The sequence below is a fragment of the Pelodiscus sinensis genome, chromosome 6, assembly GCF_049634645.1.
Source record: "Pelodiscus sinensis isolate JC-2024 chromosome 6, ASM4963464v1, whole genome shotgun sequence".
NCBI classification, from domain to species: Eukaryota; Metazoa; Chordata; order Testudines; family Trionychidae; genus Pelodiscus; species Pelodiscus sinensis.
Window position 1 is genome coordinate 45,485,233 of NC_134716.1, and position 25,506 is coordinate 45,510,738.

Sequence of the window (25,506 nt, forward strand, 5' to 3'; positions counted from 1 at the left end):
ATTCTAATAATTCACCCTCTGCCCTTGCTGGCTTTGCAACTTCCATAAGAACTCACTACTGTAAATCTTAACCATTTTGTTTACACTGAACGTATTCGTAGGATTAAATTCTCCTGGGGCTTTAATCAATATATTTCCTTCTTACTCTAACAGTTCTGCAGACCTGTGCCCCCTCTGCTTTATTTCTCAAATTTCTTGCAAACTAGGTATGATTTACACTAAAAAGAAATTTAGAATAAGGAAAGAACTATAAAACACCATTAGGATAAGCAGGTAACAACAACAACGTCTTTGAGAAACATCCAGAAGCCTATTAAACAAATATTGAACTTAAATGAACCTACATATGCAGATTTATTACCAATACTTGAAAATGTTTGCCTAGAAAAAAGATGCATGCTAGTGCTTTTGAGAAACAGGAAGTTAAAAGTGGAGCAAAGTCAGAGCTATTTTTTTCTATAGAATTTATGGCAAATGAGAAAGAATAAGAGAAACAAAGCAGCTGTTACATTTACTTTTACACCCCCAGAAGGGGCAAAACCAAAAAAAAACAATATTTCTGGAAAAAAAATTTTCATCTTGATTGGCTCTTTGGATCCAAGGTTTATGATTTTGAAATTGACCTCTAAGAATGAGACCGGGTAATGGAACCTCCCTCCCAGCTGCTGAGCAATAAAGTTATAGCAATAGCAAGGCAGCACTGCAAGAAATGTGGCATCTGCCTTCATGGTTTCTGGTGGGAAAAGGGAATACCAGTCATGAGGAAACTAAGACGACTAATATTGCAGATTTGTCCTGTCAGGCTGCTTCTCTAGATGAGGAACTGATCAATGAGATTTTCTTAATGTGATGAATAAAGAGAGTGATAGAAGCACTTGCAGCTGTTCATGGATACATGACAAGGGTAAACCAGACACTAAGGTATACCTCGATCTTGGTTTCCTCCTTTTACTGGAGTCTTTCTACCATGAGCTTCTTCTTTGGTTTATTCTCATATTAGTTAATCATGTAGCAAGCATTCTATGAGCTTTCTTTTTAGGGGTCAGATAGTTATATTGGCAATTTCATTAACTGCTAATCCAAAAATATGTTACCAATACCAGTTACACTGCTTTCTCAATTAAAGCACACTCTTTATTTTTTCAGTGATAGAAATGTAGCCGTGTTAGTCTGGTGTAGCTGAAACAAAATACAGGACTATGTAGCACTTTAAAGACTAACAAGATGGTTTATTAGATGATGAGCTTTCGTGGGCCAGACCCACTTCCTCAGATCAAATAGTGGAAGAAAATAGTCACAACCATATATACCAAAGGATACAATTTTAAAAAAATGAACACATATGAAAAGAACAAATCACATTTCAGAACAGAAGAGGGATGCGGGGGGGGGGGGGGGGGGGGGGGCTCACAGACATCTACCTTTCCCCACCTCTAATATCATTAACTCACAGACATTTACCTTCCTCCCCACCCCCACCCCCACCCCCCCCGCATCCCTCTTCTGTTCTGAAATGTGATTTGTCCTTTTCATGTGTGTTCATTTTTTTTAAATTGTATCCTTTGGTATATATGGTTGTGACTATTTTCTTCCACTATTTGATCTGAGGAATTGGGTCTGGCCCACAAAAGCTCATCACCTAATAAACCATCTTGTTAGTCTTTAAAGTGCTACATAGTCCTGTATTTTGTTTATTTTTTCAGGCAGAGTTAGCAGTTGGGTTTTCCAATATGATCTAAATCCTGGCCACATGAAGATCCATGGCAGTTTTATATTCACCTTCCATTATTTTGATATGTGTAAAGAATCTGAGACTGTTCTGAAAACTCAGTGAGCAGCTTTGCTAAGAGTAAGAGTGAGGGACCTTTTTGGGATTGGGGGCCACACATAAAAGAAAAAAAGAACGCCTCCCTCAGTGACATGGCCCCTGACTGAGAAGGAGAAAGACATTCCCCACATTTCGCATGCACACCAGAGCTTGGGGGAGGACCAGGCTAGTGGATTTTGTGTGCTCCAGCCCTATGGAAGGATGGCAGGAGTGTTCTAGAATGACCACGGGCTGCCCAGTGCTGGGGGAGAGGGATCCTTGACCTCAGGGATCAGATCCAGGCAAGCTGGGGGCCACATCCTTAGTTTCCCCACCCCTGTCTTAGATGTTAGGCTCCTACTAATCATTCAAGACAAACATGATTATTATAGATTCTCTCTATATTCCCTCAATGTAAACATATTACACATAAAAAAATCCAACAATGTTCAATAAATATTATTAGGGTTGAAAAATAAAGCCCTCAAAGTTTCAGAAGCACTAAAAATTGTTACCAAGGTAAATGTACTTAAAAATCAATTTTTATAGAACATGAGATCAAAAGAAATATTTCTATTCATTTTTCCAAAAGACAGGGTTTTTTTTTTAAGTACCCTGAAATGTTTGTAATGCTAACTCTACAATATTGGGTTTGTGCTAGAAAACCATTGAAGTGAAAATTTCTATAAAAATGACCATAGCCTAAAGAAAAACTAATTAAAACTAAAAGAACACAGCATAAAAATTTAAACATATCAGATTTTGAAATAATTTAGCATCTACAATGTAGCAGGCACACATAGGAATAGGCACAGTAAAGATCAATTGGATGTCTAAACCTTACTGCTCTCACATTGTGGGTGCTATGTGGGTCTTATTAGTTAAACCAGGTCTACCCAAAACAATTACAAGTAATACACAATTTAAAAGAGAAGATTTATATCAGTATTCCTGCCACCAAATAAAGGTCAAATCTGAATTATAAGGAGGGAAAATCAATTATTTTCTCCAGAAAATTCTCTTATTTCAGCATGCATCTGAAAAAGTGGGTCTTTGCCCACGAAAGCTTATGCTCCAACATTTCAGTTAGTCTATAAGGTGCCACAGGACTCCTCGCCGCTTTTTCAGATTCAGACTAACACGGCTACCCCTCTGATTCTTATATTTCAGTTTCTTAAAATGCGTATAAAGTAAGATCTAACTTTGTGAAACCAAAACTGTGCAGACAATGAACTAGTCTGAAATGTTCCACAAATAGGGCATGTGTCCCATTTATGCAGTGCACAACAGGAACGGAGCGTTAGCTTCAATCTGTGTTGTATTATTCTAATTTCTACAGTTAATTCTTTGCCCAATATTCTGAGTTGAGGAGTCATCTTTATTTTGCTGTACACATGTACATTAAAGTCATGAGCTACAGAACTTCCTATTTGTATGGATATAATGAGCATGCATACAGGTCCAGGTATGAAGTTTATCAACTCACCTGTCATATTGCAGTATACTAGAAATGGTCCCAACGGGCCACTTCCATCTGAGTCGATATAGTAAAAGCCTGACGTGTTCCCTGTGTGCTTATAGGCTTCACATGATTGCTCATAGATGGCTGAAAAAGAACATCTTCCATTACAAACCTAATGGCATCATTTTACCTTTTATTCGGGAGATGGAAAAATGTGGGAAGTTGGACAATATAACATGGATTTCAAAGTAAGAAAAACGGGGGAAGTCACACAGTAAAAAAACCAAAAGTTGTACTATTATTTGCATCAGTAAATAGAATTTGTTTTCACTGGGGAGGAATCTGAATGGATGTTTCTATGGATTTTCTTTTTGCCTCCTAACTTGGGGGTCTAAGGGAAGGACAAATGGATATGGAAACTGATTACTTAATGTCAAGATGAATAATATTGAGCAACAGACTTCATTTTCAGATTACAAGGAACTTGTAAACTGAACATTAACCTTTTCAATTTAATCAGCTCTTCAGACTTATTACATACAATTTGGCAAGGGTATATATTTCCAGCAGTTCCAACTGAAATACATATTTTCTGACACATTTTGCTCATGCTTTTGGCTACTCTGCAGATCTTGATTCTTCCTCTATTTTTTTTCCCAGTATCAGGGTAAACTTGTCAAAGATTGCAGTCCAAGAATAAATAAACAGGACAGAAAATATTTTGGCTCCTCCTTCTCACATAGATTATGTACCATCCAAGATGGAGGGATCTGAGAAGGCTCTATAAGACCAATTATTGGAAACTGGACTTCTGAGTCCAGCTCTATAATTAAATGGCAACAAACTATTAAGAGAATCATATTGCTGAGTAATAATTGTACATCTAAAGTGCATCAATTCAACCTTCTTAAATTATAGTTGTAGTCATTCTAGAGGTCATCTAGTAGTCATCTAGTAGTCATGCTAGAGGTCTTCCTTTTAAAATTTACAGTTTACTTAACACAGTTCTCCAACTGACTTTTTTCTAACTTAAATAGACTTTGTTAAGGACATTTTCTTTCTGACAGAGACAAGGTGGATGAGGTGCTATCTATTATTTAACCAATTTCTGTTAATGAGAGAGACAAGCTTTTACTTTTCCTCAGAGCTCTTTAGTTCTGAAGAAGAGCTATGTGTATGTATGCTCGAAAGCTTGTCTTTCTCCATCAGAAGTGGATCCAATAAGACTCACCTTATCTCCTTAATATTCTGAACCAACATGGCTACAACATTGTATTTTTTAAAAGATATTTGTAAAAAAATACAGAAAAAATGAATATCACACTCTTTTCAATATTCAGTATAAATGAAAACACAACACAAAAGGAATCAGGAACACTGAAGAAGGGATTTGATCTAAAATACTTTTTCTACTTAAACTCAGTTTATTCAGATTTTCAATTGTATATACTATTACACAAAATAAGATACCTTTCTTGAAAAGTGCTGGAATTTACAGCATTGATAGCTAAAATCTAATGTTAATATACAGAGCAGGAGCAGCAGTGGCATAAACAACGTGAGCGTCACTGATGTCTGTTCCCTGAACTGGCACAGAAAACTGCTTGGCTCAGCTACTTGTCTATTTGGTCTTCACACCTCTTTCAAGTAGGGTTTCACAATGTAAATTGTGACGGTAGTTCTGTGATGTGAAGATCTATTTCGCATGAAAGTCTGAGAGCACTAATTTTAAGGCTGACCAAATCACTTCATGCAGTAAACAACTTTCAGGGCCTGATTCAACTTCTCTTGAAGCCAATATAAAATCTCCCAAACAAAGAATCTAGAGTATGGTGAGCATCATTTTTTTCCCAGTTATTTTGCTGACTCATTACAATATGTTCATATTCAATTAGGTCCATAATATTGAATTATAAGTTAAGAAACCAAATGTCCTCATTAAACTAAAATTACTAAATAAACCAATTTTTTTGATTGCTGCAATACCCAGTAGACACGGTCATAGTCAAGTTTTAAATTATGGCTTCCAAGGGTAAGAAGCCTTAAATCAATTCTCAGTATAAAATAAAAAGGATAAAAGTCTTATAGAGGCAGTATGCAATGACATAACATCATATCCATTTTGAATGTTATACTAGTAGCAACAGCATGAAAAATTATAATTCCTCTGAAGCAGATTCAGGGAGTATGATCCGATACAATGTTACCATTAATCAAGAACTCATTGCTAAGCTTATTATATCAAGAGTCCCAATGTTCATTCAATAACAAAATGCCCATATTATCTTTTTCTGTAATTGTGCAGAACTGTCATTTAAGTCAATGGGAATTTAGTACATAGAATATAGAATACAGCCCTTAACTTTCAAATTATTGACAGAACAGCATCATAAAACTGTAAAGTTGTAACCATTACTAAGCTACCGTAAACAAATGTAAAAGGACAAAATGATATGCCATTGCAACTACTACATAATATCAACTTGTATACTTCACAGTGCTTTCTTGATAAAAAGTACTCTATTTTTCAACATTAAAATTGAGCAGGAAGACTGTCATACACCTTATGCACACACCATTGGACTCTTGATGAAAAGTGCTGATCATTAGAAAGTGATGGTATGCATTGCTATTTTTACACCCTTCATAAGTAGATAACTTATTAAAAATTATGATGCTCACAATGATCTGTGAAAAAGCCTGTTCCATCAATGTTCCTCCCTTCCTATAAAAAGTTTACCTTATCCATAAATCTTGCAACGCTACCTAGCAATTCATGCTTCTTAGAGTTTAGATGTCACTGAAAAAGTCTTTATAAAGTTTGGCATTCAATGGCAACAAGCAGTTTCTTCAAATTCTTAATTTGTTTCAGAACAGACCAGAACTCCATTTTCCACCTGATTCTCAATAGGAGCTTGGCGAGGAAACAACTTAACTAGTTTTGGGAGAGATGGACTAATTTATTAATGCAACTATATGACCAGTTGTTTGTGGCAGTTGCAGGCTTAGCTTAACAGCCCTGGGACACACTTCTAGTTTATGTCCTATGCTCCTATAGTTCATGCTTCAGGATTTCAGATGGGGAATAATTTTCCTCCAGGTCAGATTGAGTGTGACTTTGGCAGGGTTTTTCCTTCCTCTGCAAGATATGGGTGTGGGTCACTTGTCAGGATTGCCTATGTATATCTCATTTAATTTCTGTGCCACTGCAGAGGCATTGAGCAATGACTCACCTCAGTCTAGAATATTTAGGTCTCCTATGGCTCTATAATACTTTGGTCTAATTTCAGTTGTTGGGTTTAGTGTGTGGCTGCTTGATAGTGTTGGTAGCCTGTGCTACGAGGAGATCAGACTAGATGACCTAGTGGTCCCTTCTGGCCTTAAACACTACAAAAGTTGTGGCTATTGTGCTATTGGGCTATTGTATAAATTGTGTAAGGAGGGGTTTGTTTTAACCACACCATTTTTACATTTTCACTTTAATAATATATAGTCATGTTGGTATTTACATCATTCTTTTTATAGAGCTCAGAACAAAAGACCAATGGCTTTCCTTTATAATCTGTCCCTTTAAACAGAAAAAAGCCCCATCCCTACCAGGCTTCATGCTCATTTCACATATGCCAGTGTAAATCTAGATCACTTCATGTGAAATCAGTGGCGTTATATTAAATTAGTGAAAGTAAGGCAAGAATCAGATGCTGGGTATTAAGCTCATTCAGATACTTTTATGGCTACACTAATATGTTTTGAAATTCTCCCTTATCCATAGGCTGACCCTGCAAAGGACTCCATGTGTAGAACTTCTACAGATGAATGAAAGCTAAGTGATGTGCTTGCTGGATTTGTTTAACATGGCTTCATTCTTTTCTCCCATTTACCCCTGTTAACACCGGCAGCCCCAGGGATGGACCTGGCTCTCCAATTAGGAAGGCAGGATAAGGGACGCCATGAAGTTAGGGAGGTGGGGTGGGTTCTAGAGTGGCCTGGGGGATAGGGCATTTTTTACCCCACTGTCACTCACTTGAAGTTGCTCCTGATTTTGAAAATTAGTTAAGCATGTGCTGAAGTTTAGGTATATGCTAAACCCCATTGACTTCAAAGTTAAGCATGTGCTTAGTGCTTTTGCTGAGTAGCAACATTTTGCTAAATTAGGCCCTTTATACCAGTATGAGAGGAGAATCAGGTCCACCTAAGTAAATCATGAAATCTATGAACTAAGGGAGAAATATTCAGATACAAATGATTTAGGATGACTAGTCTCATTGAATTGTAATAGGATTTGTGTTCCTTAATCCTTTCGATAATTTAGAAACTCTTTCCTTGAACCTGTTCTTGTAAACTATTTGTATTAAGAATAGTGAAATGTTTTTAATAGACATGTATTTCTTGTACAGTACAATAACTCATAACTAAACCAGTAAAAGATCTTGATCTTACAGTAATGGCAAGTAGCTCCCATGTAACCTGTGTTAGTGCAGTTGCAGAAGAAGCTGTTCCAGGACTGTGTGCATTCACCACCATGCTCACAATAATTAGGCAAACATCTAAAAGGACAAAAAAGAAACAGTCACCTTTGTACGTTTATAGTAACCTTAGTTATCACAGCATGGCCTTTATGATAAAGACGATAAGAGAGGTGTAAAGATGAGTGTTGTATGCATGGAAGAGACACCTGCAATAAATAAAAGCAACAAGTAGTCTTATGGCACCTTATAGACTAACATTTATTGGAGCATAAGCTTTCGTGGGCAAAGACCCACTTCGTCAGATGCATGTCAGATGCATCTGACAAAGTGGGTCTTTGACCACAGAAGCTTATGCTCCAATAAATCTGTTAGTCTATGAGGTGCCACAGGACTCCTCGTTGCTTTTGCAGATTCAGACTAACACACCTACCCTTCTGATCCCTGCAATAAAAATACATAATAATTTTCATTGTGGCTGCTGCTAAGTCTCTATTATGAAAATATGGCACTAATTGATACATCAATGATAAATTACCATTCATAATTCACTGGACAATTTCATAACAGCTGCATTTTCTTCCATAGGATGTTTCAGAACAATGCAGCACTTCGATGGATTATTGTCCATATTATATGATTATGAGAAGTATAAAATATTTCTTTTCTGTAAAGTATGGGAATAGGTAGTGAATAGGGAGTGACTGCCTCAGCGTTTCAAAGTGGCAGCGCTGCACGGAGACCAGGATGCCGGCCTCCATGCTGTGCTGCTGCTTTGAAGTACCCCCGTCTTCTTCCCCTCTGCTGCTTCTATCTGATAGGGAAAGTGAAGGGGATGTGGCTAGTCGACTAGTCCTTAACATCCCTAATCTAGACTTCTAATTCTGATTTTAGTTATCTGAGTGAAAATCTGGAGAAACTCAGTGGAATTACTTTTGATTTACAATAGTATAACTAAGAAGAAAATTTAGCCATAACTATTCAATGGTGGAAACTGCAGAGATATTCCTTAGTATAAATTACAAACTACTACATGATTTGGGGGCAAAAGAGGAGGACATTAAATCCTTGCCCCAAATCCTAAAGATACTGAGTAGGAGACTTCATGCTTTACTTAATTGTTATTCAGAATGTATAAGAAGGCTTTATTGCTGAGAGTAACCACAAATAATTATTTTAACAAAAGAGAACTTAAATTCTTTCACCGTACCTCACTGTTATTTTTCAATACATTTAATAATCTTAGATAAGTATTACGTTAGTGGTGTCAGAAATACTTCAGTGTATTAGTCTATCTGGAAATATTCAGATTCATACTTCCACTACTGTTTATTCTTTAGATATATGGGAAAGATTGGGTTCATAAAGACAAAATACTAGGAGAAAAATTGAGTAATGTAAATAAATCTAATTCCACTGATTTCAGCATAATTATACCCAAGAATACAATCTAAGAAACTGGCCTTTATCTTTTACCTCATTTACACAATAGGTTTCTGCATCTCAGCTCTGCATGATAAATACAGAATTTAGCTGCATTATAATTTGAGCTATTCTGACTAGGGCATAACATTTTTTATATACCTGAGACTGAACTATTGTTATACTAAACACTATAGCGGTCATTGAAAGGAATTGTTCTTGCAGAACAAATATGGAGTAGAGGTGTTTTTATGCTGTATAGATGAGACCAGTCACCAGCTCTATTATATACACATATACTAACAGTCAAACTCATAAGTCATTTCTTTAATTGTCATTCAGCAATTTTTCACCATCCTCCTGCAATGTTTTCCCCCAATAAATATGTGGTATCCATCTTACTGATAAATACATAACTATCCACAAAACTTAAGCGATTTTCCTGATTGCCATTTATATTGACTCCACTTCCATTTCAATTTAGCTTTTTAATACACATGATCAAAAACTGAGGTGAAACTGAAAATGCTTAAACCAGGTTTAATATAACTAGAAACAATGGAAATTATAATTAAAACATTTTAACATTGAATTTTGGCTCTTCCTTCCCTTCCAGGTTTCATAAAACAAAGTATTGCCATAAAAATTATCTAGTTCATTGAAACCCTGACTGAACTTAGATTAACAATAGCCCTCTCTATGAAGAAACACATCTTAGTAAACCCTTTCCATTGATGCAGCTCCAAAACATAGCTAATTTCTAACTAAATTATAATGCTCCATTTATTCGAAAAACACCAGAAAGAGGCATTTGCCATATGGTACTTGGCAGCATACTTCTTAAACGCATGACATCTACAGATGATGTGTTACTCAGAAACTAAAGCATTAGACCAAAGATAATTAAAAGCTAATCTTCAAAACACCATACTGAATCAGAACACAAATACATACTTTTTCAAAGAAAGAGTGTAGAGTTTTACACAGTAGTAACGTATTAAAGAATCTATCCAGAACACTCTATTTACTAGGTTTGCAAATTATGTGGAAAGACACAAAAGTGTCAAGAACAAGTATAGAAACCTGTATTATTTTAAGTATAATTGTAGGCTCAAGAACTTACATCTCCATTTGAACTTTTGATTCCTGCTGCCAAGTTACGAAGGATAATAATCCTCTATAGGCCATCTTACTTCTGTTCATAGGGGCTGATATAACTATGACAGATGCTCCTGACATTCTCTCCTCAGAGACTCGGTGCACTAACTTTGTAAGGCATTTAAACTGACTTACTGTCCTTTAAAGCTATTTTGGGGATGGCTCATGCGTAATTAGCATTTAATAAATACGATAGTAAATTGATATAGCAATAGAGAGAAAGGACATGAAAGAGAAATAGTTGAAGAGAAATATTTGTGCACCCAGGGGATTATGAGAGTCACATAGCAACACAGACATCTGTAATACCATTAAAAGGACACAGTGAAGGAGGAAGTCAAGAGCAGTGAGTGAGAGATGGGTATAACAAGGTAAGCACAAAACAAGGGGTCAGAAAGATTATAGTAAGATATTAAGAAAATATTAAAAAGAAAGAATCAATTAATTAAATGAAAATTGAACAAAAACAGGAGACTGAGAGAACATTGCCAATTGCCCAAAGAGTAAATAACTGATCAACAGGCCATCCAAGAAATTAGTATGATGCATTATTTGGGGCCTATTCTCCTCCAGATACATGGAAAACCAATATTGAAAAATTGGCCTGCTTTAAGACACCGTTTATTTGGAAGAAATTTCCTATACTACAGTAGCTCCTGAAATTGTTGAGAGCTGGGTGGGACCCCAGTTGACCCACTTCCAGAGGCAGGTGGCAGCAGACAGGGCTGGATTAATCTCTTGGTAGGCCCTAGACGCTCTCATAATTGTAGTCCCTTAAATTTGATAGAACTATATAGGGCATTTCTCCCATATCACCTATATCACCCACTTTAATTTTTGCTCTTGAAAGTAGTACATTGTGTGATAAATTCGTAATTCATTCTAAAATAATAGCCATTTTGTTGTATACTACAATTATACTTAGGATTCACCTGATTGTTAATTGGCTTATAAAGGAGAAAATTGCTACCACTGACTGTAAAATCCACAGAGCAATGCTTTGCACCACAGAGCCAATAACTTGGTAACAATGTGCCTCAAAATCATTCAATGGCTGAGGCTGGCCAGATAGAAACAGTGTTTAGTGGTAACCTTGAGTTTTTTAAACATAACTGTGAAATGCAAACACTGTAGGAAAAAAGCAGTTTTCCCTCTAACATTTTCCATCCTTGAATTTTCTTATGTGCATCACCAGTACAAACAAAAAACTTATATCTAAGTATATATTTTAAACAGTTCATGGGTATGGAAGACAAAAAATTTAAAACAAGGGATGATTAAAAAGGAGCAATGCTTACAATGTTTATTTAATATCAAATAAAGAGAAAATTAACACCGAGACTACGGCTAAACTACACCCCTCTTTTGGAAGAGGGATGTAAATTAGATGTTTTTAAAGTGCAAATGAAGCAGAGATTTAAATATTCTGTGCTTCATTTGCATAACAGCATCACGGCGCTCTTTCGAACAAGCACCATTTTGAAACTGAAACCACGGTTTAGACATTTTTTTTGACAATGGGGTGCTTTTTCTAAACATCCTGTACTCCTCTTTCAAGAAAGCATCCCATTGCCAAAAAAACCCACATCTAAACCGTGGTTTCAGTTTCAAAATCACACTTGTTCGAAACAGCGCCATGACGCGATTATGCAAATGAAGCACGGGATATTTAAATCCCTGCTTCATTTGTACTTTCGAAATGTCTAATTTACATCCCTCTGCCGACAGAGGGGTGGAGTTTAGATGTAGCCTGAGAACATAAGAACGGCCATACTGGGTCAGACCAAAGGTCAGTCTAGCCCAGTATCTTGTCTACTGACAGTGGGCAATACAAAATAGAGAGAGGGAATACAACAGGAATCATCATGTGATCCCTCTCCTGTTATACATTTCCATATAAACGGAGTCTAGGGACACCATTCCTACCTATACTGGCTAATAGCCGTTGATAGACTTAATCTCCATAAATCTATCTAGCTCTTTTTTGAACCGGGTTAAAGTCCTAGTCTTCTCAACATTCTCTGGCAGGGAGTTCCATAGGTTGACTATGTGCCGAGTGAAGAAAAATTTCCTTTTGTTTGTTTTAAAACCTGCTGCCTATTAATTTAATTTGGTGACCCCTAGTTCTTAAACTGTGGGAATAAGTATATAACCTTTCCTTAAAAAGCGACAAGGAGTCCTGTGGCACTTTATAGACTAACAGATTTATTGGCTGCATGTCACATGAATCTGACAAAGTGGGTCTTTTCCCATGAAAGCTTATGCGCCAATAAATCTGTTAGTCTATACGGTGCCACAGGACTCTTCATCACTTTTACAGATTCAGACTAACACGGCTACCCCTCTGATACTTGACTACCTTTCCTTAGTCACTTGTTCCACACCAGTCAAGATTTTATACACTTCTATCTTATTCCCCCTTAATCTCATCTTTTCTAAGATAAAAAGTCCAAGTCTTTTTAATCTCTCTTCATATGGAACCTGTTCCAAACCTCTAATAATTTTTGTTGTCCTTCTCTGAAACTTTTCCAATACCAATCTATGTTTTTTGAGATGAGGTGACCAGATCTGTACACAATATTCAAGATGTGAGAATACTATAGTTTTATATAGTGGCAATGAGATATTCTCTGTCTTATTTTCTATCCCTTTTTAAACGATTCCTAATATTCTATTTGCTTTTTTGACTGTTGCTGCACAGTGAGTGGATGCTTTCAGAGAACTATCCACAATGACTCCAAGATCTCTCTCTTAGAATCATAGAATAATAGGACTGGAAGGGACCTCGAGAGGTCGAGTCCAGCCCCCCGTCTTGAATAACTGTAGCTACATTGGTCCCCATCATATTGTATTTGATGGGGACTACATGTATTTTATCATCCTTTCTAACAACTCAAACTAGTAAACACACCAAAATGTGTATTATCCTCACATAGCTCAGCTTTAAGATGCTAAAGCAATCTATGAGTCAACTGGAAACTTTCATGCTCTCCTTGCAAATATTAATACAATATTTACTTACACTGCAAAGGACAGACAAAGGTATGCATTCAGGCTTATATTATTTCTCTGGGATATCGGCTCTAAATTTGATTAATAGTGCACAGACATAGAACAGTACAAATAAGTAATGAAGCAACACAGAAAACAAAGTCACAAATGTGAAAATAGGAAGGGAAGTAAAACATCAGGTGGTTGGTGATAGGTATTTTAAATGAATGTTTGGGATCACTATGCAAGTGAAACAGAGACCTGTAACCACAGATAAGAGTTATTCATGTTTGCAATTATTGTGTGTTTCATCAACTCAAAGAGCAAAAGCTCCAGAGCAGCACTTTAACACATGGCTTCAGAGTGTGTAGACAGATCCATTTTTTAAAGAGCTTATAAATAGACTTCATTGTACAACACACCTAGAATCACACGTAGTATGCCCATTGACTCATGAAAGCCAGAACTATACCATGTAGAAAAAATGTCATAAGCTAGGTTTATCCACATAATCCTTATCTACAAAAGCAACCTAACTGCTTTACAATAGAAAAACACCATATAAGTGAAGTCAGATCCTGTATTAAGATCTGTTATAGTAGAATCTTTCCACCCTCTTTATTTGTCTGCTCTGGATCTGTCTTTCTCCAAACAAACTAATTTTTAGCTCAGGCTAACATCTCCAAGCAGATTGCCTCCTTTTAACACACTCAACTTGGCCAAACACAAGCTCTTTATCTTTCTCTCCTGATACTAGGAAAAATATTTTGGTCTAGAACTTCTGAGAAATCACTGTTTTGTGTTTGCACTACAAGTCTAACAGTGGGTGCTACAATATTCTTTCCCCAATCATATTTTCCTGGTATCTTTAAGATCTCGTAATTATGTCACCAATCAGTTAATACCAACCCCTGATAGCAGATGGTTACAGTGTAGGGCCATTGATGATGGGTCAGACTATAGGTGGAGTGAACAGTGGCAAGATGAAGGACAGCAGCAGAATGGATGATGGTACAGCAGAGGCAGTGACACAGAGTGATCAGTAGCAACTGTGAGCCATTATTCATTGCTCCTCTGGGTGGGAGATGAGTTCATGTGAAGCACCAATAGGTCTTTGCTCAATTTTTCTCCTATTATTTTGTCTCTCTGAACCCAATCTTCCCCATATATCTGCTAGCTCAATCAGTAGAACATCAGACTCAATCTGAGGGCCCAGGGTTCAAGTCTCTGGTTAGTCAAAGGGGCCTTATGTTCCTCTCTGCAGCTTCCCTTTGGGGCTCTTCCACAAGAGTCCTCTCCTGCATCCCCTTGATATCAAGAAAGAAAGGTGAGGTGACTTGATATGTTATAGAGATGTCAAAAACATTCTTAGACAGGATACCACTGGATGGACGGTGAAAAAGAGGACAACAAATGACATAAAACAAACACATTATGATGGAGTAAGAGAAAGCACTAGATACGGAGACCGAATAGAGGAGGAGAGGTAATGGAAGAAGTGACATTGAGAAGTAAGTCGAGAGCAAAAAAAAAAAAAAAAAAAAAGATGCAACAGTAAAACAATTTGGGTGGAAATTATACCTCCCCTTGTATTGCATTGCCAACAGGATCCAACAATTTAGAGGGTGAATCCTGACCTCACTGATGTCAGTGAGAGTTTTTCTCTTGACTTTAGTGGAGCCACAGGATTCATGATAAGGGCATCTCTGTGCTACAATAAAAGATCTGCAGCAGTGCAGATATTTGGATTGGAACCTGGGCTTTGAGACCCAGAATGAGGGTTGTTTTCAGAGGCTAGGTTCCATCCCATTCCTGAATGTCTTCATTACTATTTTTCACCTGAAGGCCACACCCTCTGAGCCCCAATCAGATGACATAGTTTCAGACTGAAGGCCACAAGTGTTTTTATTGCAATGTAAACATACCCAAAGTGTCTCTGTCCCTCACTATAGCTCTGGAAATTTGAGAGGTGGGATTAATGCTCTATATAGAATAAACTTTCAAATATAGAAATAGATTTTAATAACTATACGTTGTTTTTAAAAGACACAAGAACTGTATTTATAATTAAGTTCCGTGGTTACCAGTGCTAACTTAATTGAAGGGATAGAGATTTAAACAAATGGTCTTACATTCCTCCACTTTTGAATTTTTCCTCTCTGTATGTTTATTTGTAAAATTAGTTAAAGGACTACAAGAATAACACAGTAAGCTACCTTCTGATTTTCAAAAGACAGGCATGACCCCAGTAGTGACATCCAGAATAGATTAAAATTGACACCTCTTAAAGGATGGGAAGCAGTTTGTAGAAATGTATACACTCAATCAGTTCCGAACTTACCCTGAACAGATTGTCAGCCATAACAAATCATATCTAATGAAGGATTATAACAAACTACAGTACTCTGTGGAGTAAACTAAATCTACTAATTTCATGTATTAATGTTCTGAGACTTACAATAGTTTTATATGACTTGCATATAATTATCTGTTTACTTAAAATTAGAAGGGGAATATTTTCTTTATTATGCAAACTGAAAGAATCAGTCACCATCAGCTTTATATTCCAAATTCACACAGTAGAGTGAATTCCCTCAGCATCTAAAAATAATTTTTCACATTTTCACAATTCCCTGCAGGGAACAAGTATAATAGGCCATACATTTCTTTCAAAAGAACGCTCCACCACAATTTTCAATGAGGACAATAGTAGGAGTTTCAGTTACAGAAAGGAAGTTGTTTCCTACATAAATTTATAAGCCTTTACAATAAGTCAAAAACCACAACAAATGGTTCTAATCATGTTTACTATTTTATTTGTAAGGAGTGACTTAATACAACTGCAAAGAGCTTCTATTAGTTGTAATGAGTACATTGTAATTGTTTTAGACTTTAGGGAATATGGTAGAAGAGTTATCAAAACATACTATTTTCTGACAGCTCTGTACTTGAACTCCAGTGAAAAGTGTGAAAACAATCGATTCATAAATAAACAGACTTTTCTTACCTGTCTATGATACCACACAAGTCTATCTGAAGATTACTAAAGTTATCAAGGGAATTTTGCTGTACTGAAATCAGATCTACTGCTTTGCTACCAATGGTAATAAGTCTCATACATCCTTGAAAACCAGCAAATGGATTTTTACATTCAGAGCTGTTGCCATTATTAGGACACCCTGAAACAGACAGAATAAACAAAACAATTAATATTGGGAAGAGATTTATCTTATAAAAGCACTTTTTATATTTCAGTCCCTACTTTTTATATTTCCTGCCTTTGTAAGTTTTGTGAGGAAGGCTTAGCCAAGAGTTCTTCTGAATAATAACACTGATCCTCTTGTTCATGTTGTGTAATACTCTAATTTTCTTTATGTTCCTGGGTACTCATGTGATATTTATAAAGAATAGTATCAAACAATTGGAATAAAAAATAACCCAAACATAAAAATCCAAATTTAAATGGGCTTTATCTTTATGGAAATAAATTGTTCACAATCATCAGGGTTATCAGTCCAAGAAACGTTAGTTCAAAATGCTCAGAGAATGTGATTTGGAAAATTAACTTGTTTTACACAACCCAAGTTGTGTTACACAACCCAAGTTGAAATGAAAATGAGTACTGAATGTATTTGCTTATTTTTGTAATTATTATTATTTTGCTTTCATAATTTAAAAAAACTACCATATGCATATATTGTCTTTCAAGGCATAACTACAATGCGAGTAAAATGCATAAATGAAGTCCACTGGAACAAACCAGATCAAAAGGAATATTGTGAAAATGTTGCTGCTGGGGAAGAAAAGATATAATGAATAGAGCCTAGTAAATGAACACTTTATGTAAAGCAGTGAGCTATTTGCTCCAGTGTTGAGACTCCGGGGGGGAGTTGGGAGGGGTCGAGAGGAGGAATTCCATGTAGTACTCATTCACTTCGTTTGATATAGAAAAAACAGTAATACACTAATGAGCAGCTACATGACATGCCTCCAATTTATAAATTGGTTAACTTTCTTCCAGAGGTCAATCTTACTACAAGAATGATGCACAAGGATCCTACTTTAATCTCAAACAATATTAACTCTTAGGTGCGATCAAAGAGTTTCTTGTCTCCTAATGTCTCCATGAAATGACACTTACATATTCCATTGAGCTAATAGATATTGTCTAAATCCTGCATAAAGATGGTGAGATTTATTCTATGGGAAAACAATAACTAAGGGATACATTGAAGAGGGTGAAAAACAGTAAGTTTGGAGAGATTTTCAAAAAGTATAATACAGAACATGAAGGAAAACAAAGGCTTCTACCCTGGCAATGCTGACTGCTTTGTACAAGAGTTTTAAGTGCTCAGGACTTCATCAATACTGGGACTTAAGAACAACAATATTTTAATAATATACTACTTAGTGATACTAAAGGGTTCATACCTGGAAAGAATAACTAATTCTGTCCTCATTTACACCCTTTCAAATCAAAGGATTTTCAAGAATTCAAGGATAGTGAAATTAAGCCACAAAAACCTTAAAGATCTGTTGCATTATAATAAATGAAATAGTATAGAATATTAATATTAAATATGATAAAATATGCTACAAGACCCTTACATATCTGTTTTATTATAATAGTTTTTTAAACATAACGCAAGACAATTACTAATTGAATATTTCCAATTAAGTTAATTGTACATTTTAAAATAAGTAGCTGATAGATATTAAGTAAAATTTAATTAATGTTGCAATTACTTTTTCCCCTTATAGCATTCTGAATTTCTACTATCTTGCCCAGAATAAATTAACCCAATCTCATATTCTTTCAAAACCTTTTGTCTTTTTGAAATATATTGTCTTCTCATCGTTCTATTAGTAAAAAATGAACATTTTACATTAACATTAATGAAAGTGGTCTTTCAGGCTTGTGGTCAGCATTTTAAATCATGATATATCAAAGTGAAGGAAATAATTCCATAAACAGTGCACCCTAGTACTTCATATTCCCAACAAAAATGCATATTTTCTGCTGGAATACCTCTTTTCATATTTAAATGGGTATACAGAGATACCCTGAATATTTCAGCAAATTCAGATCTGACGTGACAAAAAGAAAGGGTGTTCCAAATATCTGCTTTTCATCAGCCAATTCTCAATTCTGGATGACATTGTATAAGCTTCTGACTTGACCATAAAATTGTATTCAGAGAAACTCAGAGGTGGATAGTCAGAGTTTTCAGTGATTTGGGCTTAATTTGACCTCCAAAAGAGAATATAGAAATGTCCTGTTGTACAGCTTAGTTATGCCATTTTCTTATAACTGTCCATGCCCCTCCTGATGTGTACATCTTTTCCATCAGCTCTGTAGTGTTCATGGATGCAGATCACATCATCAGAGATGCTGGAGTCAAGAGTAGTGTAGAAAACACAGAAAAAATGAAACAAAGATTTTCCTTTTTTAAACAAAAAATTAACATTATTTATTTCACTCTCTATTTATTTATTTACATGGTGCATCTCAGACCTTAGTATCGGACAAGTCTCAGGGGGTAGCCATGTTAAGCTGTATCTGTAAAAATAATGAAGAGTCCTGTGGCATTTTAAAGACTAACATATGTGCATTATCGTTCACATGTACAAGAACTGGAATATTTGGCATTTTCTTGATGCTTGTGTGATCTGTGCTACTATTTGATCTGTTTATCTTTAAGGTGTTTCTTGGTATCCAAGGAAGCCTGTATATTAAACCAAGTCACTTTTGGAAAATGGGAAGTAAGGGCTTCTAAAAATGTTACCCAGGATGATCATAATGGCTTTGTCTGGCCTTAGAATCTATAAAACATGTATTTATTGCATTTGGTCATTTAAATTGTTAGTATTTTTGCAACTCCTGGAATCATAGATTATGAAGTCAAAGATAATGTTTTGATCATGCTGTCTAACACAGGCTTTAGGTCTCTCCTGAAATAATTTGAACATGAGTACCCTTTAGAAAAAAACCAAAGCAAATCCCTCTTGAAATAAGGGATAAGGGATCTTTCAGAAAAGGCTTTATTTTCTGAAAGATCAGTGTCTAGACTGGCATTTTTCTCCAGCAAAGCTCCGTGCCGAAAAAAAGCGGCAGACATTTTTAATCTAATGAAGCAGTGGAGATTTAAATCCCCACTTCATTAGCAATTGCGATACGTCTAATTTGCATCCCTTTTCTGAAAAAGGGATGTAGTCTAGACATAGCCCTATTGATTTAAAAACTTCCAAGATGAAGAATCCACAGAGTTCATCATACAGAAAACATTGCAAATACCACAAATACTATATATGTGGTAAAATACAATTCTTTTTAAAAAGGTGCCAATTCTAAAATGAATGTATATAGTCTTCTATTGGGTAGTAAGTAAATGTGAGTTTTAAACTAAAAACTAAATGACAACTTATTGCTGAAGCAAACAGAACAGAAAATAACTAATTGCTTTTTAAAAACCTTTCAAAATGTTAAGACTCAACATACACTGCAGTAGAGTTATACCCATCGCGACATGAGAGGGCAAGCAATGAATATTAGACTCTGTGGATAAAAGCCATTACTAGATACCGTTATATATAACTAGAAGCAAAAATTTGTGTTAGTACACCCAGGCGTGATTTTTCCCTCTGTGACAGAGCTCCTCTTCCTATGTAGGTGGGAAGAGGAATATATTTTTCAAAGTGCCTAGGGATTTTTTATTCTTCAATGATATGGTTCCCAGCCTCATAAAGAGGAAAAAAGTTTCAGCGTGAGAGGTGTCCAGACTTGAATGTTTCAAGAAGAAGATTCAAGTTGAGCATGAGGCAAGCCAAATCATTAGGCATATCTGAAAACATAGCCTAGGAACAAGCAGCACTGAATAATTGTAGGCTGTTATCACTATAAACAACAACAGCATCTTTTACCTCCAAAATAGTAGGTGCCACCTGAATAGATATGGGTAGGTACAGCAGCATGAGTGGATGAGGTTACATCATTGTCCACTGTTAGGCTCATACGACTTCTTTTGGCAGACAAAGAAACTGAATGCCACTGGCCATTATTTAATCCAACACCTAGGAGGAAAAACAAAAATAAGTTGAAACACCTACAGGTAATATTTATTAAAATAGTTAATCTGTATAAGTTTTTAATGGTAAGCATTCTGTAAACTATCCAGTTTCTTGGATATGCAAAGAAAGAAAAATGAAGAGGGAACATCAGTATGTCATTTGAAAACATAGCATATACTTCCATTACTTTTCCTTACTTTTGTAAGTTAAAATACTTTAAGTGGATAGCAAGTGATGTTCCTAATAATCAGTAATATACCTCTTTAATGCTAGTGCCTAATGTTGTGTTCTGAGTAGGGTCTTGTTGAAAGAATCATTAAGATTATTTATATAATTTCAAATTAAGACTCTACAGACCCTGCAACTCATAGAACACAGCAAACAACTTCTCCAAACATAAGTAACTGAACTCTCTAGCAAAACCCCCAAACCTGCAATGAACTCCCATGACCCAGATGCTATACTTGATGCTCTAACAGAAAAATATGGCATGCATAATGCAATGGATTCTCCATAAAATACACTGCACTGATAAAAATGCTCTCTCAGCCTAATAATGTTACAGTTAAGACATTATCATCATGTTGTCTGGTACAGTACTTTACAGATAGCACACAACATATGTTATTACCATGGCATTATTTAATTTTTCAAAAATCAATTGTAGCCTTGAAACAATAATACTAAACCCCTGTAAATTCTAGGATAACTAATGCTACTGTCACATCAATGTTGCATCATTTATTTTTGTTTGGTTGTCCATTTTATAGGGACTTCAGGAATGATTTTGAGGTTGTTCACCATGAATTTACCCTTGTAATACTAATCTATATTAATTAGGACTATACAGATGAATATAACAGTAAACTTTAGTGAGTATGCTGGGAAAATTTGCAAGCTCTTAGAACCATGCATTTATGCTAAAAATGGAGAAAGGAAAACAACAAAATGCAAAAAAAGGTTCAAATGGCCAAGTTACCAATAAGCCAGGATTTTTTAAAGTGTTATAAAACAAGCAGATAAGGCCATTTTAACTTGCACAGCAGCATACACTAAGCATATAAATCTCAGTCTCGTAGACCTTGGCAGAATGACAAGGGTTGTATATCCACATAGATAAACTTGTCTGAAGTAGTTCTTTAACATATTGTACACTAATGTTTTTCTTCGTTAGACTTACACATCCTTTGTCTATCCCTATTTGTTTTCCACTTCAACAAGCACATATGTAGCAAACTCTAAAAGACATTTATTCACTATTAAAATTAGAATTCTACTATACCCCTTCTTCAGACAAAAGCTCAGGAAAAATTGTGGCCTATAGATGGTTTTGTCCTGCCCTCATGCCTTATTGAAGAGAAATGCTTTCCAAAACCTAGTGCCAGGGAACAGGGAGGATTGTATACTTCCATTTTGCCAAAATGCTGCCAGTTAATCTTTATAGTTGTGATGCTCAATGGGAAGGGGATATCTGAAGATCTAAAGCGTGCTCCTTCTCTTACTTCCCAAGAAAAGGGAAAAAAAATAAACATAAGTGGTTGATTTGGTGACTCGAGCAGTAGTTAACAGCATGAAAATCTGTAACAGGGTGAAAAACAAGCCCCAACAAGGTGCATGTCTACACATTTCATTCTATGGTAACCCCTATTGGCATTTCTCCAGGATTTTCAGCCTTCCTGATTCAGGACCACCCACTATTCCAAGTCCCAGTACTAAGACTCAATGAATAGCAGTCATGTGTCAGTACGTTCTGTTTAACTCTTCACTATGCTGCTACACTTCCCTGTAGTCCCAGTGTAACCAACACTGGGTAATTTGAACCTAGGATCTCTCGAACTTCCCTGTAGCCCAATAATCTGCAGCTGCCAAAGAAACCTCTTGGGGCCACTGGCAGCCAGGGTAAATTACTGGTGCCTTTAAGGGGCTGCCTGGATGTAGGGGTTGTCACAGAATGAAGGTAGTGCAAGTGTGCCTTTTAGTCATGTGGGTATTACTGGCATTTTGTCCTCTGGCAACTCCAACTAGATGTTTAAAAGCAGACTGGACAAAGAACTAGAAAAATATTACTTTTTTGTAGACAACTGTTCTATAATGTCATGGGATTGGAGTTATACTTAAGTATTTACACCTACCAGGTATTTCTTTCAGTGTCTTCCATGATAGTCTTAATACTAGTGAACAGAGAGAACTAATCACAAGTATCAAAGTGTTTTATAAACAAAAACACACAACCAGAAAAAACAGTTTTTAACATTAATCTTTTAAACTGCTCCAGCAAACAACTGAAAAATAATGTAAAGTGTTGCTATCACAGAAGAACTATATATGCCAAAGCGCAGGATTTGGATAACTCAAATGTAAAAGTCAAAGAAGGTAAAGTTAAATTTAAGTAAGAATGCTTCCCATTTCCCTGGAATGTAATTAGTTCCCTTACATTACCCATTGTACAGCTGGCCTTCAAGTGACAGAACAGATCATAAATGGCACATATTCTGCAACATTTGTGTCAGTCACACCACATATTTCCATAATGGAAAAACACAAATTTTGAAAACAAAATAATTTTTGCCTATAAGCCTTTTACCCATTCATCAAAGAGCTGCATACAGCCGTACAAGCTTCATATCACAAATGAAAAAAAAAAAATCAGAACAGACACAATCCTTAGAGGTAGCTCAACTCCTTTACTGTGTATAAGCCCCAACAACATGTTGAGTTTTCCTTTTGGAATTGCCTTATGCCATGCTTAGCTGGTTGTGTGTCCCAGGTCTTTTTTCTGACTGAAACAGATTTATAGTTTAACAAATTACATCAGTCTCTAATCCTTGGTGTTGCATGCCGCCTCAGTAACTTTCTTGTCTAATAAGATTTCCTTTTCAAAATATAATAAATGAAAATAACAAGTATTTGAACAATGTGCAAATTACTGAATTCTTTGTCACAAAGAGGCAGCCTGTATGAATGACTAAAGTAGAGGAACTAATTTGGTTAATGGAAAATGGGTAATAGAACTTTTTTAACATCATCTACTCATATTTGGCTTGTTTATTGTAATTTATTGGACATATAGCTCATCTCCACTTTGGATAAAATGCCATCTGTGGCCCACTTGGCCTACCCAGGAGTAAGGACCTCTACAAAGTCTGTTGGTTATGCCTGGATGCTACAGAATGCCAGTGGTGGAGGTAGCATGAACCAGTGCAGAGAAAGTTCTTCACTGCAGATATGGACCTAACTAGATTAATGAATTGAATATATTTATTTGTGGAGGATGATGCTGAATATCTGCAGAAATATATCTTTGATGTTTTGACAAGAAACATTTCACAAAATACAGCAAAATTTCTATACACAAAAATGAGGAGAAAAAATGATTATTTTAATCACACTATTATCGCAACAGTAAAGAGCAATGACCTTTTAAATTCCATATATCCATGTAAGTAGTTTGCTAGGCCACCAAAATGATAGTACTGTATCTAAGTATCAGGGGGGAGGGATAGTTTAGTGGTTTGAGCATTGGCCTGCTAAACCCAAGGTTGTGAGTTTAATCCTTGAAAAGATGATGTGGGGCAAAAATCTGTCAGGGATGGTACTTGGTCCTGTTACAAAGGCAGGGGACTGAACTCAATGACCTTTCAGGGTCCCTTCCAGTTCTAGGAGATAGGCAATCTTCATTCATATTTTTTTTATCTGCAGCTATACTTTGCACAAAATGTGATCTAGAGTTCTGTGAGTGGTGAACCAACGCAAAAGGTGCATACTGCTCTGCACAAATACATACACAAAGGACAATGTGCATCCTATATAATAAGCGCTGAAAGACTTTGAGCAGGTCTAGAAGACAATGTGTAGAGTAAGCTGAAGTACAGCATCTGTATGTACTAGTTTTAAAATGTAATTAAAAATACATTTTTAAAAGGCAGTACATGTTAATAATCTGGGTAGTATTATATCAAATTTTCATCCATATTGTAACTCAATTTGGACCTCATCACTGAACACAAATTAACTTTGTTTCATTTCTTCCTTTTTTTCTTTAAACCATGTGGTATTACATTCTGAACATTTGATGACCAACTTGCAGAAGAGGGTACAAAGGGAAAAAAAAAAGATATTAAACAACCCATCTGTAACAGAAGGATTTAGCTTATTATAACTTAATCACTCATGAATTTAATATGCCTTTCTCCTTCTAATATGGCTCAAGAAATCTTTAAAAAACTCATGGTAATGAATTCTGAGAACTATGCTCAAACTAATATGCTCTGATTTAATTATTGAATTGTGTATGTGTGAAAGCCAGGTCATAAGTCTTTGCCTGTAGGGGAACAAACCTTTCCAACCATCCATAATTTAATTACTCAATCTCCAAATGCAGACTTGATTTGCTTCAGTGAATGTAGCAACAAACACACACTTCAAAAGCTCAAAAACAAGTTCACTGTGTGGTTTTGTTAGATAAACTTTCTGCTCTAGGAGAGAATAGAGTTGTGGGTTTGTTTAAGAAATGCATGAGATTTCTGTGTTGACACAGACAAATGTTATTCTATATCTCAGACCATATGGAGGGATTGTTGCATTCATCACATTATAAAGATAAATCACATCTGTATAGCATTTTTCAAGATTTATTTATTATGAGGATTTTCAATCCATTGGGAATACGTTATGTATTGTTATTGCCATTTTATAGTTTACTAATTTGTCATCCATGCATATCAGTAGTCTAGTTAGAAGTCATACTACCTTCCACAGGCCTGTTAAAGTGACATTGCATTGAAGCCATTTCATTAAAATATATCATATAATTGAGCTGCGATTGAAACAGCTCCTGAAGAAGTCTAATATATCACAGTAAACTACACATCATTGACACTCTAACTGTGGAATTAACATTTGCTGATGGTGAGCCTGGGGAAGCGTGATATTAATTAAAATGGTGCTCTTTGTACATCATTTATTTTAGCTTAAAATACACACAGGGACTGATCCTGCTCCCATTGAAATGAACAACTAACTCCCCATTTATGTTTAATAAGAGCAGGATTGGTGTGTTCAACGTTGAAATTTCCATGCTTATTAATATTACTTGCATGCAATCTTTTCTGAATTAAAATAATTAATTGATT

At 35.8% G+C, this 25,506-nt stretch overlaps 1 protein-coding gene across 1 annotated transcript in view; it reads right to left on the bottom strand.

The window, feature by feature from the left end:
* CNTNAP4 (contactin associated protein family member 4) overlaps window positions 1-25,506 on the bottom strand; it is a 301,963-nt gene that overhangs the window by 74,072 nt on the left and 202,385 nt on the right. Inside the window, exons 9-12 of the mRNA XM_075931856.1 lie at window positions 20,228-20,377; window positions 16,314-16,485; window positions 7,710-7,816; window positions 3,294-3,413 (exon numbers count right to left, since the gene is read on the bottom strand). Coding sequence (XP_075787971.1) covers window positions 3,294-3,413; window positions 7,710-7,816; window positions 16,314-16,485; window positions 20,228-20,377 — 549 coding nt within the window. The remainder of the gene's footprint in view (window positions 1-3,293; window positions 3,414-7,709; window positions 7,817-16,313; window positions 16,486-20,227; window positions 20,378-25,506) is intronic.